General features: G+C 39.6%; 1 protein-coding gene across 2 annotated transcripts in view; it reads left to right on the top strand.

The window, feature by feature from the left end:
- Positions 1-14,827, top strand: part of rai14 (retinoic acid induced 14) — a 37,779-nt gene that overhangs the window by 6,871 nt on the left and 16,081 nt on the right. For both annotated transcript variants that reach the window (XM_019271917.2, XM_019271916.2), the window contains exon 3: positions 14,071-14,201. In XM_019271917.2, coding sequence (XP_019127462.2) covers positions 14,071-14,201 — 131 coding nt within the window. The remainder of the gene's footprint in view (positions 1-14,070; positions 14,202-14,827) is intronic.

The raw sequence follows: 14,827 nt of genomic DNA, 5'->3' as shown, positions 1-14,827 counted from the left end.
AATATATCATAGACATTTTGGGATTCGTCTGTGGATCATTTAGACCAAACCTTTTTGGCCAAACATTCAGTGTAATGAGGGAGCTTCTGTGTATGTGTGTGTTTGTGTGTATGTGAGCAGTGTTTAAGACAAGCAGACGGTGTAATCTGGTTTCTGGGAAAGGGGTTGGCGAATGGCCACAGGGAGACTTACAGGCATTCTGCTTTAGCCATGTCTGAACAGTCAGCTGTCAGAAATGGTTTCACTTGCTATGATAATGTCAATAATTATGGTTCTCTTTGATGTATTTAAACTAGACCTAAATGTGAATTCGAATGAGCCAATTCAATCAATTTCACTTTATTTTAATACGTAAGAAATTGAGGTGCACACACAACCTTTGTAAAGTTAGAGGAATTCAAATGGCTGTATTGTGTCTATCACCAGTTCTTCCTCTGTAATTATTGTAATATACTTTTAGTATAAGTTAGTAATTAGTGTGGTTCCTAGTGCAGTTGTAGAAGATTGATTGGTATCCAAATTTATGCAACAAAGAGCACAATCTGTATTTATGCAAATGTGATTTGTTTGGAATACAAGAATTCCTATTGCAAATAAAAGCAGTAACCTCTGTGGAGGCTTATGAAGAAGTGCCAAAAACTGCAGTTCCCAAGCAGCCACTTGAGGCTGGCTACAAAACTCATCAGTCCTCATGTTAAAATGTCCCATGCAGAAATAAACATGTTTACAGCCTGGTACAAAAAAACTTTTTTGGTCTCTATAGCTAATTTCCCCGTTCATGACAACTTAGTCTGAATATCAATTTAACTCGCCTGTTCAAATTATATTAAGGCTTTAAGTCATAATAATTAACAGTGTTGCTGCTTTGATTGACTGATGGGTGCTGTTATGATATACGATGTCCATTCTTAATACCGTGATGTGGTAATGGTACCAAAATATTGGTATCAACTATCTGATTGAAGTTGAATCTGAGGTTACTGAGATTCAATAACCAGCTCAAAATTGTACTCTGTAATGCTTTTTATAATGTAAAAAATCCAGGGTTTTTTTTCAGGGTTTCCTGAAGCAACCTTGATGTTAGAAAAAAACAGTCCCGTATAATTAGTCTGAGAAATCTTAATTAAATCTTACAGTGTGCGTCGACCCTTAGAGACCACATTAACGACACTCTCCCTGCTGTTTGAGCAGAGCTGCTCTAAATTAGTTAATTTGCTTAGACTGTTATCTTACTCTCAGTCCCTTTACTACCACCCCCAAGCACATTACTTACTGGCTGTGGTGTTGTGCGCACACTTACTCACTCGCACACATATGCATTCTCTATTATTATGTGTGCAGTCTATTGTTGACAGTGGTTCTTGCATTAAACCCTCACCCAGCCCTTCATACTGCCACACTACTTAAACCTGCTTCCCCAGCTGCTAGACTAAGCAGGATTACTCAAGGCTTTCAAACACACACACATACACAAGCTTTCACATCCATGCCGTAGACCAGCATCCACAGCATATGCACAGACACACACACCCTCCCCTAATCATCCAGTCTCTTTGTGTCTAATTGATGTGTGGATTATGCCGTCTCCTCTCACTCCACACAGCTGTTTCGTGGCTTCAATTCATCCAAGCTACATGACACCGGCGACTAAACTGTGCATCTACTGTTTGGAACAATCTGAATTTGTATAACCAAATATGTGAGGAATGGCGTCTTATCAGGGGTTATGCAATTTGTTTTGAGTGTTATCTAGAGCAGTGCGGCAAAGAAAATCACATGCTGATCATCTGAAAACATTTCTAAATATCGTATTGTGTACTCTGTGATTAAAAAATGTGATATTTCCCCTCCTCAAAGAAGATATTGCCATTAGAGAAAAATGTTGCACCCTACTTATAAAATAAAAAAAACATTAGAGTGAAACAATAAAGCAACAATCCTTCAATTATAGAAGGTTTCTTTTTTTATTGAAGCACAGTCTGAAGTATCTCCACTCGGCTCTGTTTGATTTGGCCCAGTCTGACTTGGTTTGGCATGGAATGATTTGTTCTGGCTGTGTGTAGTGAAAGGGTATTAGTACTGGGAGTGACAGTAAAACCTCAGGAATGGCCCAGCATTAATCTGGGAGAGGAGGTGGAGGAAGGGTTTGCATCTTTGTGTGTGTTGTCAGTTGTCAGCAGGAGATAGTAGAGAAGTCCAAGAAATAACTATGGCCCTGTTCACACTTACTGTATCATTTTATCTCTAGGTATACAGCGATTTTACATTCAGTCTACATCCAGCTAAGGGGAAACCAAAGAAAGTGTCAACACTGATATAAAAATACATACATAGCCAACACAGACAGGGAACATTAAAGATGATAAGGGTTCACAGCACTTATCAGTTTGATGTAAAGGTCCAGTGTGTTTGCAACCCCCTTATTCCTAGCGTGAAGGAGAAACTTCACTGACCTCAGAAAACACAAACCAGTATTTAGTTTGAGTTTTCTAGGTTCCTATAGAAACACAACAGGCAGACTCCATGAAAGAGGACGAGCGGTGAAACAAATCAGCACCTGTTTTTTCATAATTGTTAGTTTTAGGTTAATTTTCAACTAAACACGACAATTTTTTAAAATCAAAATCTTCTCAAATGTACAAAGAATTGTTGCTTTTCTCTCTCTGGTTGGTGAAAAAAAGACATTTGAAGATGTGATTTGGGAAAAAGGTGGACAGTCCTATTGTATCATTGACAGTTTATAGACCAAACAATTAATGACTTAATTGAGAAAATAATCAGCAAATTAACTGGTAATGAAAACATTCATTAGTTGGCATGGGCAGACATGATTAGATTTGTTGATTGACAGAAAATTCTTCAACCAAATGATTTGATGATTTCAAAAACCCCAATTTTGACAAAATATAAAAAACGTTTTTTGTTTTGTTTAATTGTATTCTTTTAATTTGGAAAATTAAATTGATAAGTGTTATGCATATGGTCTTGAAAGGTGCATTCAGCCTTTGGCCGTATCCTTTAATCAGCTGCTTCTTGCAGCACATTCAAAGGCAGAGCTGTCCTTGTTGTGAGTTTACTTTGTCAATCTTGACATTAGGCGTAAGCAAAAACTAAATGTCATCTAGCCAAATGTTTTAACCTCCTTTGTAGAACTGAACAGTCTCACAGACATGGGTGTTGGCTCTTTGTTTGTACTAATCTTGTTTACAATAGCTTATGTGGTGCGTGGATTGATGGTCCACCTATGCTACTGATCACCATGATTAGTTAGTGTTGATTGCCACTGTGCTGTTTTACCACTGATTATGACCGCACGGTCTCCTAAAAGAATGTTAAAAAATACAGACTTGAACTCGTTAATCTGAGGAAAAGGAGAGGAAAATGGCTTAGAGCTTGTTTAACCATCATCCCAATTTAAAACAGTAACCCACACCCATGGGATCTCTTTATTCCTTATCGTCGCTGTACGTGACCTACAGTACAGACAAACAGCCGACAAACCTGCTCTTCAGCAAGTACATGAAGCACTGAGCTGGTAAAAGCAGGCGAGTGTGATCTTTTGCCTATGCATGTGTTTGCAGGCTCATTTATGTGTGGGCGTGTGTTTGTGCATGGGCTTGTTTGTTGTCTGGAGTGGGTGTGAGGACATCGGTGATGATGCGAGGTGCTTGTCTGCTGCTTTATCTGTTTGTTTTGTATGAATGTGTTACTGAAGGTATGTTTTTTTGCCGTGAGTTTAAAGTTCTTCAGAAAACTGTGGGTGTACAGCCAGTGTAGCATGACTCACTCGACTGACATGTCTGTTGACGTGGTTCAGGACTACATGTAGATAAAGTAAAGCCGTCAGACACAACTAATCACTGATAATGATGGCGACACCAGAGAGATTGACAAAAGCTGGATGAGGGGAGTTGTAGTAAAGGATGTAAAGAAAAATGAGAGAAGAGAGACAAAATTGAAGTAATAAGAATAATAATAATAATAACAAGCCGGATAAAGGACAAGACACTGGGGATGATCTGGAAGACAACCCTGTTTTAGCAAGAAGGGCTGTCAGGCTCCCCCACCCCCAGTTTGGTTCAGATGGGTTGTTTAGTTTGGCCTGCACTGAACAACTGGAACAATATTCATGCTTGGAGATGGATGGAGGAAGGGTTAGACTCAGTTCACCTGAAAAAACGTTTGAGAACTTTCCGTCATGAGAGACTTTTGGCACCGGCCTGCTTGGTTTGCAGTGCACATCAGGGAACTGTTTTTGCTTGCAAACCTTTTTGAGATACTTTTTGTTTTTAGCCCTGTCTAATGCTTTTAAGTGATGGAAGTGACAGTTTTATGGATCCAACTTTCAAATAGAATTGCCAGACCTGTTTCCGATTTGTTGTCCAAAAGTTTGTCCTTGTAGCTGAACAGAATACTCAATGAGACTGTTGAACTTACTGTATATTTTCATGTAGCTTTACTTCGACTCGAATGGTATGTATAAACTGACTGAAGTGAGGGATATATTTTTGCCCTACTCTACTGACTTTATGAGTAGCCCTTGAGTGTAATGAGGCTGGGTGCTTTCCAAGTCCACCAGTGTTTATTTATAGGGCAGGAAAGGCTATTTGTGTCAGGAGGAAGTGTTGCACGAGAGCTATTTTTTACTGGAGGTCTTCTTGCACCCATAAATGTCCTAAGCCGGATTTCTGCATCAATCCTTCAGCTTTAGAATAAATACATTCAGTGAAAAGTATTAACTTTAACTTGTAGTAGAACTTGTGACAGCCTATAATACACTAAGCAAAACATAGCATACTGTGTATTGTCACAGTGCCTGGAATCACATTTTAACTTGGCAATAATTTAACGGTAAACATCTGTGAGCGAGCACATAGATACAATGGGTTTCAGTTTGGAGAGTCATGGTGGCCTCATAGTGTTCCTGTAACTACATGAGTTTTTTTTATGAGAGGAGCACTAGAAAGGCAGTAAAATAAGAGCTAATTAGACAGGTCAAAGGGAGATGTTGTCTAATGTTTGAGGTTTTCAAGCTCCGATAGTGAAGTGAACAGAGGGCAACGGGGGGCCAATGGATAACGTGATTTTCTTTTTGTTTTCCTCTCTGTGAATCCAAGTGTTGATGTCCTATCATCAGTGGAAAGGCTGAGAGAGATAAAGAGCTTTAAAGAGTGTAAGATTGCATCATGTCTTTAGTTTGTCAGTTATAAATAGTTTTACCACCTTTAGGACAAAACAGTCTTCAAGTGCTTAATTCTCTTAGTGTGGAGCAGCGCTGTGCTTATTTGGCACACATAGTACTTTTATCAGAGGCATGTCTCTGCAAATCCAAGTAAAATGATTTATCATCACTGTATCTCAGGCACAGATATTCTTCTTGTCAGTCTTGGATGTTGGCGAATTTGGCATAAAGAAACAACCTTGGCAGACGATGGAATGCCGTTTAGCTTGGCTCTGATTGGCGTCTATAAATGGGAAAGTTGTAGCCTTTTGTGGCTCTAAGTGATGCCACTTGAGTCAGTGTTGTATGAAAGTGAAAAAAATCTTTTAGTGTGGAGTCAAAAAGAAGTGTGCCTACAGCCCGTTCTTCATCTCTGTGTGAGGCTAGTAACTCAAGAATACTTTAGCCGCTACCAGCATAACACACCTAAATCTATGACACAATCTATGACACACTTGTGGGTTGAGTTGCATTTTTGGTAATGTAGGCACCAGGATTATAGGAGCCTCAATGCTAAATTGATGGACTACTCTTTTACCTACATCACTGGTTCACAAACTATAGGATGTGTACCACTGGTGGGATGCAACCTCCCTCTAGTGGTATGTGAAGGAATCTCAGAAATATATATATTTTTAATTAAATGAATTAATTTTAAAAAATTTAGTGGCGTGAACATACATTCGTGATTAGTCACCAGCTAAAATGTGATGGCAAGATCGTAAGTGGAGGTAAAACAACTGGTTCAAAAACGCAGTGTGCAGAAAGTGGAGGTAAAACAACTGGTTCAAAAACGCAGTGTGCAGATCAAAAATTTCCCCTTTCCACTAAATTGCCTCTAGTTTTTGAACTGTTCTGTTCAGGAACAGACAACAATAACTAAAAGGTTTATTAGGAATAAGCCTGCCTCCTGTATAAACTGCCCGCACCTGAATAAGGTCAGCCAACGTTACGGTACCATCGTTCATAATGGTCACCACCAGACTGTAGCAATGTTCACTGAAAGTTAAAAGACATTCAGTTGGGGAAGGATGGTGCCACCAAAATTGCAGTTACTCTAATACAAAGTTGCCAAATGAGAACAAATGGTCTCATGATGTAAATTGAATTCATTGTCTAAACGTGCAGTCCAGATTGGGCAGTATTGTGAAATACATGGCAGCATCTTTCATTATGAGAGCAGCCATCTGGTCTTTGTTTAAGAGTTCTGTCTACTAACTCTCTTATTCTGGGTTTGAGTTTCAGAGTCTAGTAAACTATTGTGGTGTGTGTGCTTGTGTGCGTGCTCATGTTGATGTGTGTTTGTAGTACAGAGGGGCAGTAAGCGGTTTCAGCTGTGGCCCGAGAGAAAGGATGTATTGTTTAAGGACATTTGAGCATCTGCTTTGTTGCAGATAAGGGATTTGAAGTTAACAGTCACTGCTGATCAAAGGGCAGAGATATTGTCGATGTGTCAATCTGTCGTTCCTTCACTGTTTCCTTTCCTTTTTGTTCTCTACATTGTTCACTCTTCCATCCTCTCCTTTACTTCCTGTCTGCTCTGCCCTGCTCTGTCTCTCGCCCAGTCTCTCAAACAAAGAATATTCTTGTAACCTGTGGAGGTTTTCCCCCTCTGGAGTTAAGTCTATGTTGACTGTGTGTCTTACCTTCCATCTAACCTACTTTTCCTCCTGCATTTATTTAGCTTTATCTCTCATCTCTGCATGTAATCCCAAAGACAACATCGTTCTCATTTGCACAAAACGCAAATCTGGTTTAGTGTGTGAATTAAACACTGGGTGGTTGTGTGTTCATGCTTTAGTTGTTTTTATCCCCTTTCTACACAACATGACCTGACTTGGCTTGTTTTATTTCCTTTCCATGTTTTAACCTTCTAGTATGTCACTGCGTCTACTTTGTTTTCCCCATTTATATTCCCTCTGTTCTCTCTGTGTGTCAAAGTTGTTTGTTTTTCATGCACAACTAACAGCCTAGCTGGCTGGTCTGTCTGTCCAACACTTCAGTCCAGAGCAAGATTTCATGACAATTACCATCCAGATCACCATGAAATTAGTTAGGGATACATTTCCCTCCCCAGAGTATTATTCTGAATGATTGTGGTGCCACCGTCAGGTCAGATTTCCCCTAAACAACACTTTAATCCATCACAAGGCATCTGGAAAAGTAATTCCTGGATTTCCATGACATTTGCTGTGGATATGATATAGTCCCGGTTTTGCCTTTCACAAATTTTTCTAATCTTTACATTTCCTGGGAAAGGATTTGTTTAACATGTCTCACCAGAGTTCACAAAGTACACACATTCATTGATAAGCAAAGAGCCTGGGAGGCCTCTTGGATCGTTTGTTTATCAGGCCAAGCTTAACTTTGTATTAACTTAGTTTTATAAGCTTATTATGTGTGGAGTTGAAGCATCTGTTTGGAAATAAACACAGTGCGGGCCCTTCATCTTTTCTCTTTTGTAGGACAACCCAGATAATCGAAGAAGAACAAACACATTTTTATTTGTAAAAAATTATTTTGTCAGTGTTCGAGGAAAATACTAACGTTTTTTAAGTAAATGTTTTTCTGTTAAACTCTCCTTGCTCCTGGCGGCTGAACTCTACAAACATACATAATGTGATGTAGGAATTACTGTTTCCTGATCTTCGTTTGTTTTTCCTTCAGAGAACTGAGAAGTTGAGAGAAGCAGAAAAAACACTCTGAGCAGACATGTTTATGCAAAAAGCATTGGGTTAACAAACAGTCACACACGCTTGATGAGCATCCGTTTTCTTTGCACTATAACTGCAGTAATGACTGGGTGTTTGAAGTAGTGGGTCCATAAACTGTTTTTAAAACTTTACAAAGAGGGAAACTAACATTTGTGAGACGGATGAGGAGAGGAGGACACAAAGAAAGAGGGATGTTATGTTAGGAAAAATGACTCTTTAAAATATAATTGTGAAGAAACCCACAGTACCGTCCAGTCTAATACCTCTGTTTCTTTTTGTCTCTCAGCATGCCCTCTTTCCTTACTCCTTTGCCTCTCCTGATCCTTGTTCTCTTTCCCTTGCCCTTGCAGCCAGCCTCAGGCCTGGACAAACAGGAAACACTTAGTGTTATCAGCCAACTCTGTGTGTGTCTTAACGAGTGTCAGGCTAAAGACAGAGAGGGAACCAACACTACCGTCCACACCCTGATCCCACTGTAAACACACTTATCGCAGCACAAGAAAGAGAAAGAGAGGGAGAAGCTGTAAGAGAGGCATGCTGGCAAACAGAGCTGAGAGGAGGACGAGGGGGGCGAAGTCGGGGGAAGCACAACTGAAAACAGGAGAGGAAGTGAGATCCTTTTCACTTCCTGGTGGTACACCCAGACCAGCAGAGGTTTATAATAGCAGGATTAGTGACCCATGACCTATTGCTGGTGTAACCAATGTGGGCTGTCCAGAGCAAGCCAATGTAGGCTAAACCTACAGTACTCAATACAAGCAGATATTGTCAATATCATTTAGAGTACATAGCTGTATTAGCTGTATTTTAATGTGTTGTACCCTTTATAATATAAATAATTATAAGATTTTTTGTTTATTATTCAATTAATATTTAATTGTTGGTAATAATATTAGGAGAATAATCAGAGGTATCTCCTGAATATAACCTTTTTTATGGTGTTTTCGACATTTTAGCTCAGAACTGGTTCTCGAAATCTAACCCCATCATCTGCGTGTCTCCACACCCGCTTTCCTATCACAAAAAAACCCCTCTCCCATGGGAACCACATATTTAGTTTCCTATGAGCTTTCAGTTACTGATATAGCTGTCCTTTCTAATAGTCTTTAACCAACAGGGACTAATTAACGGGGGCTCATGAATGCTTTCAAACCACGTCAGAGCTTTGTGTTTGGAAATATTACCTTAATTTGCACCTTGTTTATTACCCAACTTATTCACTCACTAGACTTTCTGCTTATTGTGCCTTAGCCCCTTAGTGTCATTTAAGCTGTGATCGTATTGTATAATGCATCTGCCTGCTGTTAAGATTTAATTTCCCTCAATGGATTAATAAAGTCAATTATAAGCTAGCTATCTACAGGGAAGAACCACAAATTGATTGATTTACTTTAACAATATTTTCTTGTTTTCTCTCTCAGAACTGGCAAATTAATTAATCTTTTTTTTGAAGAGCTTAAGCCCGTGCTGATTTTGCAGTTTTTCTACCCTCTCTGCCAGCACATGATTATTTCATCAGCTTCCCCGCGATGACACTGTGTGTATGCGGCCGAAACTAGAGCAGTGCATTCCGCTCCACTTAAACCTGTCCATTACAATGTAGCGTAATGCAGCTATATCGATGTCACGCTGCTTCATCGTGACAGCCCTTCATTTTTTGTTCAGCCTGTTAAAATCACAGAGGTCATTAGGTTATAATCATACTATACAGTACATCAGTACATACCTTGTAGCTTTTCTATTACTGCTGGTAGGGGTTCCAGTTTTTCTCCCACATGCAGTTCTTGTTAATGAGACTGTGATAGGACCATTTCACTTCAGTTTTAGTTTCAACTCTGTAGTTTTGGTTTTTGGCTAGAGATGTTTCTTTTACAGTAATATAAAGAATCAAACTAAAAGCAACCCATAAACTATTTATTTTGACACCCAAATTTGCGGCCTTTCCTTCTTACATTATATGAATATCTTCTGGTTTTGGACTGTTTCTTTGGATAAAATGAGACATTTGATGATGTCAAACTGGGCTCTAGGAAAATGTGTGCACTATAAAACATCAAAAAAATGAAGATGAAGATGCCAAAGATTAATTAATCCAGAAAAATGATCATCTGATTGATCTGTCTTGGAAATAATTATTTATAGCCGTAGACAGATTTCTTTTGTATCTTGATGCAGTCGAGCGTGAGCAGTGTAATGCTTCAGTGCGCAAAGAGGAAGTCCTGCTCAATATGAAACCAGTAAAATTAATCATGAACACTGGAGAAAGTGCACTTCTGAGACGCAGATGTGTGAAATGTTTAAGTACACAAAGCTCTGCAAATGTTATAAGACTGGTTTCTCTCATATGAAACCTCTTCAGTAATAAACAATATCAGTACTATCAGTACTGTGTATTTGATAGAGAAGGGGAGTGTGGACTCTACTCTGTGGACACAGTGGAAGTTCAGATAAGGTTAAAAGCTTTGAAGTGAGTGAGTCAGTTGTTAAAAGACACAGGGTAGTGGGCACCTCCTGTCCTTTTCTTTGACCTGAATGTTCTGCAGTTTCTTGCCTCAAACAAACTCACAACCAACGAAGCAGAAACAAATCATTACTTAAGCGAGTATACAGAGAACAGTATTCTCAGCTCCAGGCCTGTGGGGGCGTGTCCACTGAATGCGCTGAAGCCGAAGTCATCTCTATCTCTCTGCTAGGGCCTAGGGGCCTCAGCGTGTCATTGAGCCACCCTTTAGGACCACCCAAAAAATCCTGGACTGAAAACTGGTGAAAAACAGTTTGAACCTCTAACTCCACATCTCAGTAATATATCGTTCAACTTCTTTTCATGTGTTTTCAGCAACTATTTTCCAACATCTTTAATGTATTTTAAAAGAAATCTCAGAATTGCCTTTAGGCGGACTTCAAGAGATTTTCTGCTTGAGTGGAACTGAGATGTATTCCTGTCCTGCTGCATGCTAGAGTGTGGGGAACACTATCTTGAGGAAAACAATTATTATAACGATTCTGGTTTGATCAGGTGGGAATCAACTCCAACATGCACTGGGGAAAAAGAAAGTTGCCAGTTAGTCACAGGGCTTCACGTGTTCTGCTCTAACATCTATTTTAATCAACTCTGTTGGCAGACCTTTTCTACTAATATCAATTTGTTTTCAGCTGTTAATTAAGTCACTTTAAGTGACACCTCACCATCTGCAGTATGTGGCTGCTCGTGTTATTCAATCTGTCATGTATAGCAGTGGGTTTGTTATTCCTGCTGTTTCCGCGTCACAAAGGCACTTAATTACAGCAGCAGCTCCACCCTTCCTCATGTCCACAAAACATGATAAGAAGAGTTTTGGGTGCTGTGTTGAATTATATATACAAACCGCCCTACAAGCTCCTTTCACATTCTCTTTAAAGAAGCAACAGGCTACATTCTCATATATGTGCACATACTTCTTCCATCTACTTCAGTCGTCATCCTTTTCTGTTCCTCTAACATCTCACGAGTGTAACTATTTTTAGTATTTGTTTGCCTCAGTCTCCTGCACGCTGATTGAACAACACATGACTTGTCTATGAATATCATGAGACTTTTCATACCGGGAGACAAATCTAGTCAACCTCTGTGATAACATAGAGTTCTAACCACTGCACAATATGGGATATGTCTCTTATAGCTCCGGCTATCTCGTGCTGTGTCGGGTTTCACTGCACACAAATTATAGTGATGGACAGATGCGTAACTTCTCTGACATCTCTGTTCCATTTTCACTTAGCCTCTAACTCGCATAGTAACTTTATGAATGTTCTGCTCCACACCCCAGAAAATTGTTTGGCAGAGGTGATAAACCACCAAGATCCTGATTCATCTTGTCTAAGAGTAAATTCTGTTGGTAGATGACAGTCCAAACATTTACCACACACATTATAAATATGGCATTTGCTGTGTGAAATAGCTTCTGCTCCTCTGGGTTTGTTTTGTGTTTTTTATGTTTGCAGAGATGCTCACATGTCAGGTTAATGCTGTGAAACTGAAATTAAAGCAAAATTGCCAATATAATGAGCCCTGTGGACACTTTTTTTTCTGCAGCTGAGTTGGGGCCTAACAGATGTCTTGAATGTATATTCTTCCATGTGAAAGATTTGCAAACACGGTGTTTACATCCATGTTTGCTACTTTGTAGTCGTCCTTTTCCTTTGACTTTATTGGTGCGTTGCTTTGCTTATTTGCACATTACCATCACAAACTGTCAAACACTGGAATAGCCTGAAACTGGATGTGTATTGTGTTGCTTTCATGCTTGTGTCCTTGTGCATGCTACAAACAAAACTGTGACTTCTCTACTTAACACATTGCTCCATAGCAGTACTATTGGTCAGAAACCTGACATCAGGAAAAAAAAACTAATAGAAAGTTCATTCAGAAAAGATCACTTTGACAACACAAATGTTGCACAAAGAAAAAAAACACACATGCGCTGCAAATACATTAACGGTAAGTTGCCTGCAGTCTGCAGGGAATACTGATGAACACACCACTAATGAGTGAAGGGCTAATGCAAGGACTATGCAGTCAGAATGTTAAAACTCAAACAAACCAACGTTAGCTGAGTTTTCCTTCAAGTGGTTGAACTGTATCCTGCTGCGTTCATCAGTTTTCTTTGATGGATTTGCTGATATTCTCACCACTGTACGTGTGTTTCCCTGATCTTGCTTTTATTTTGTAGTAACTCTAAACTCGTGTTGGATATTCTTGGAACTATTTGAAGGGTGCCCATCACAGACTTGGTAGAGCACCTGTTGGATTCATATGTCTTTTTCCACACGTGTCTGTCAGTGCTCAGCTGAGCGTCTTTATATCCAATCTGTTATTTCCAGTCTGTCGGAGAACTTTCTCATCTTACGCAGCCTCTTAAATAGCATCTCACCTCTCGCTTCAGTACTTTGAAAATACATCAAAAGAAGTGTGTGTGTGTGTGTGTGCGTGTGTGGGTATTGTTTTACAAGAACTTTTCCACAGCTCCCTGCCTGAAAAAAAAAACAAGAATGTTTCTCCACTCTCAGTCATTTTAGACTTTATTTTTTCAAAACGGCAACAATTTAGTATTTTTCATTTCCTCCCTGCTCCACATTAATGACTCTGTGGGTTGGGCAGCAGAGCTCAGTGGTCATCCAAGCTGTTTCAGTGACAGAAAGGGTTTTTATAGCTCTGCCTTTTTCCACCAGCTGTACAAAATGTATTCCACTCATTGCATTTGGGTATTTGCCACAGAGGCTATTTACACCGTGTATCACCATGTTGGCTTATTGGTCTCTTAAAATAGGGTACAGTTTACCACCACAACTATTTATGGAGTCAGAGAGTTTACCCCCTTATCACGTATAGGTCAGTAGGCTATTAGGTCAAATCTAATACTGTGCTGAATCCTAATATGCACATGGAGTGCTGACTGATGAACGGGTTCAGTTCTCCCCTTACGCTGCTATCGGGTTTTGCTTTTCCTTCAAATGAGCATTACACTATGATTATGGCCAAGCCACTTCTCTCCTAGTTTGATCTGATTCCTGATTTTGAGTTGAGTTTGTTGCCAGAGTTAAACCCTGTAGTGAACAACTCTTAAAGCTTACTTTGTGCCTGGATGAGATCATGCTCGAAGCTTTCCAATAGCTGACTTGTCTCTATCTGAATGGCCTGTCGGTGATACAAATGTGGGGCCATTTGGTTTGTGTATGTGTGTGTCAGTGCGCATGCCCACAATAAATGTTGCTTGTGTGTGTGTGTTCCCACATATGGACACAAATGTTTGTGTGGGCCATAGCAGAGCCAAAAAACATGCTCTCCCTCTGAGAAACATTACTCACATTAAGGGCATCTCAGTCTTTTTGGCTGCAGAATAAGGTTTGCTAATGTGGGCGTCAATGTCTAATGATGTACGTCATTGTTAGGAATGTATACATTATTACAGATAAGGTACTTTCTTCGAAATAAAACCGGTGATTAGATACACCACAATGACAAAATTAATATCTTAAAGAGATAATATTTACATTGTATTGTCTTCCACCTCCTAGGATTAGATTTGATGTCAGCTTTTTCTCTTACCTCATCTCTTATTTTCTCCTCTTTGTCTTTCTCTCCTTTTTCCTCTGTAGGTCAACGAGTGGAACAAAAATGACGAGCGCCTGCTCGCTGCGGTGGAGCACGGCGAGGTGGAGAAGGTGGCATCACTTCTTGCCAAGAAAGGTGCCAGTGCTGTGAAGCTCGACGGCGAGGGCAAATCAGCGTAAGCTTTCTTACTATTTTACTATCTTTCACACAGATTTAACAATAAGAGAAATCCACTATTCAGCACATGCCTGTGCTGGTATATTTATGTCTTTCTGTAATCAGTGTATGAATCCCAGTGGACCCCAATTTCCTCATGGGGTCAGTAAAGACACCAGAATCACAACATGCCTCCAGCTCCTGAGTAATTAAAAACTGTATACACTGCAGGGGTTTCTCTAGATTACTATATGAGCTGGGGGGAGCGACTTCAAACAGAGAAGGAAGACACTTTGATTTATATCTGCTACTGACAAGGCTGCAAGCAAAAAAACAAGAACAGAATAAGATGCAAATCTCCAGATTGCTGCCTGGTTTAATAATATTTGACAAGTTAAATATAAGTACAGCTATTCATGCACTATCTGGGATTTAGCTCACACTTTAACAGCAAAGGTCTGATAAGAAGTGGTTTGATTGTGGTGAAATAAAAGTGGGTCAATTAAATTTCAGGGAGACATTATCCATTTTAGGTGATTCTTGTTTCTTATCTCTCCAGAATGTGCTCAAATTCCTGGGCTTATGCAACTACTTTCACGCTCCACAGCACGATGTTAAAAATGAATGACCGATCTAAAAATACGA

The sequence above is a fragment of the Larimichthys crocea genome, chromosome IX, assembly GCF_000972845.2.
Source record: "Larimichthys crocea isolate SSNF chromosome IX, L_crocea_2.0, whole genome shotgun sequence".
Classification (NCBI taxonomy): Eukaryota; Metazoa; Chordata; class Actinopteri; family Sciaenidae; genus Larimichthys; species Larimichthys crocea.
This window is presented reverse-complemented; position numbering and strand designations above follow the sequence as displayed.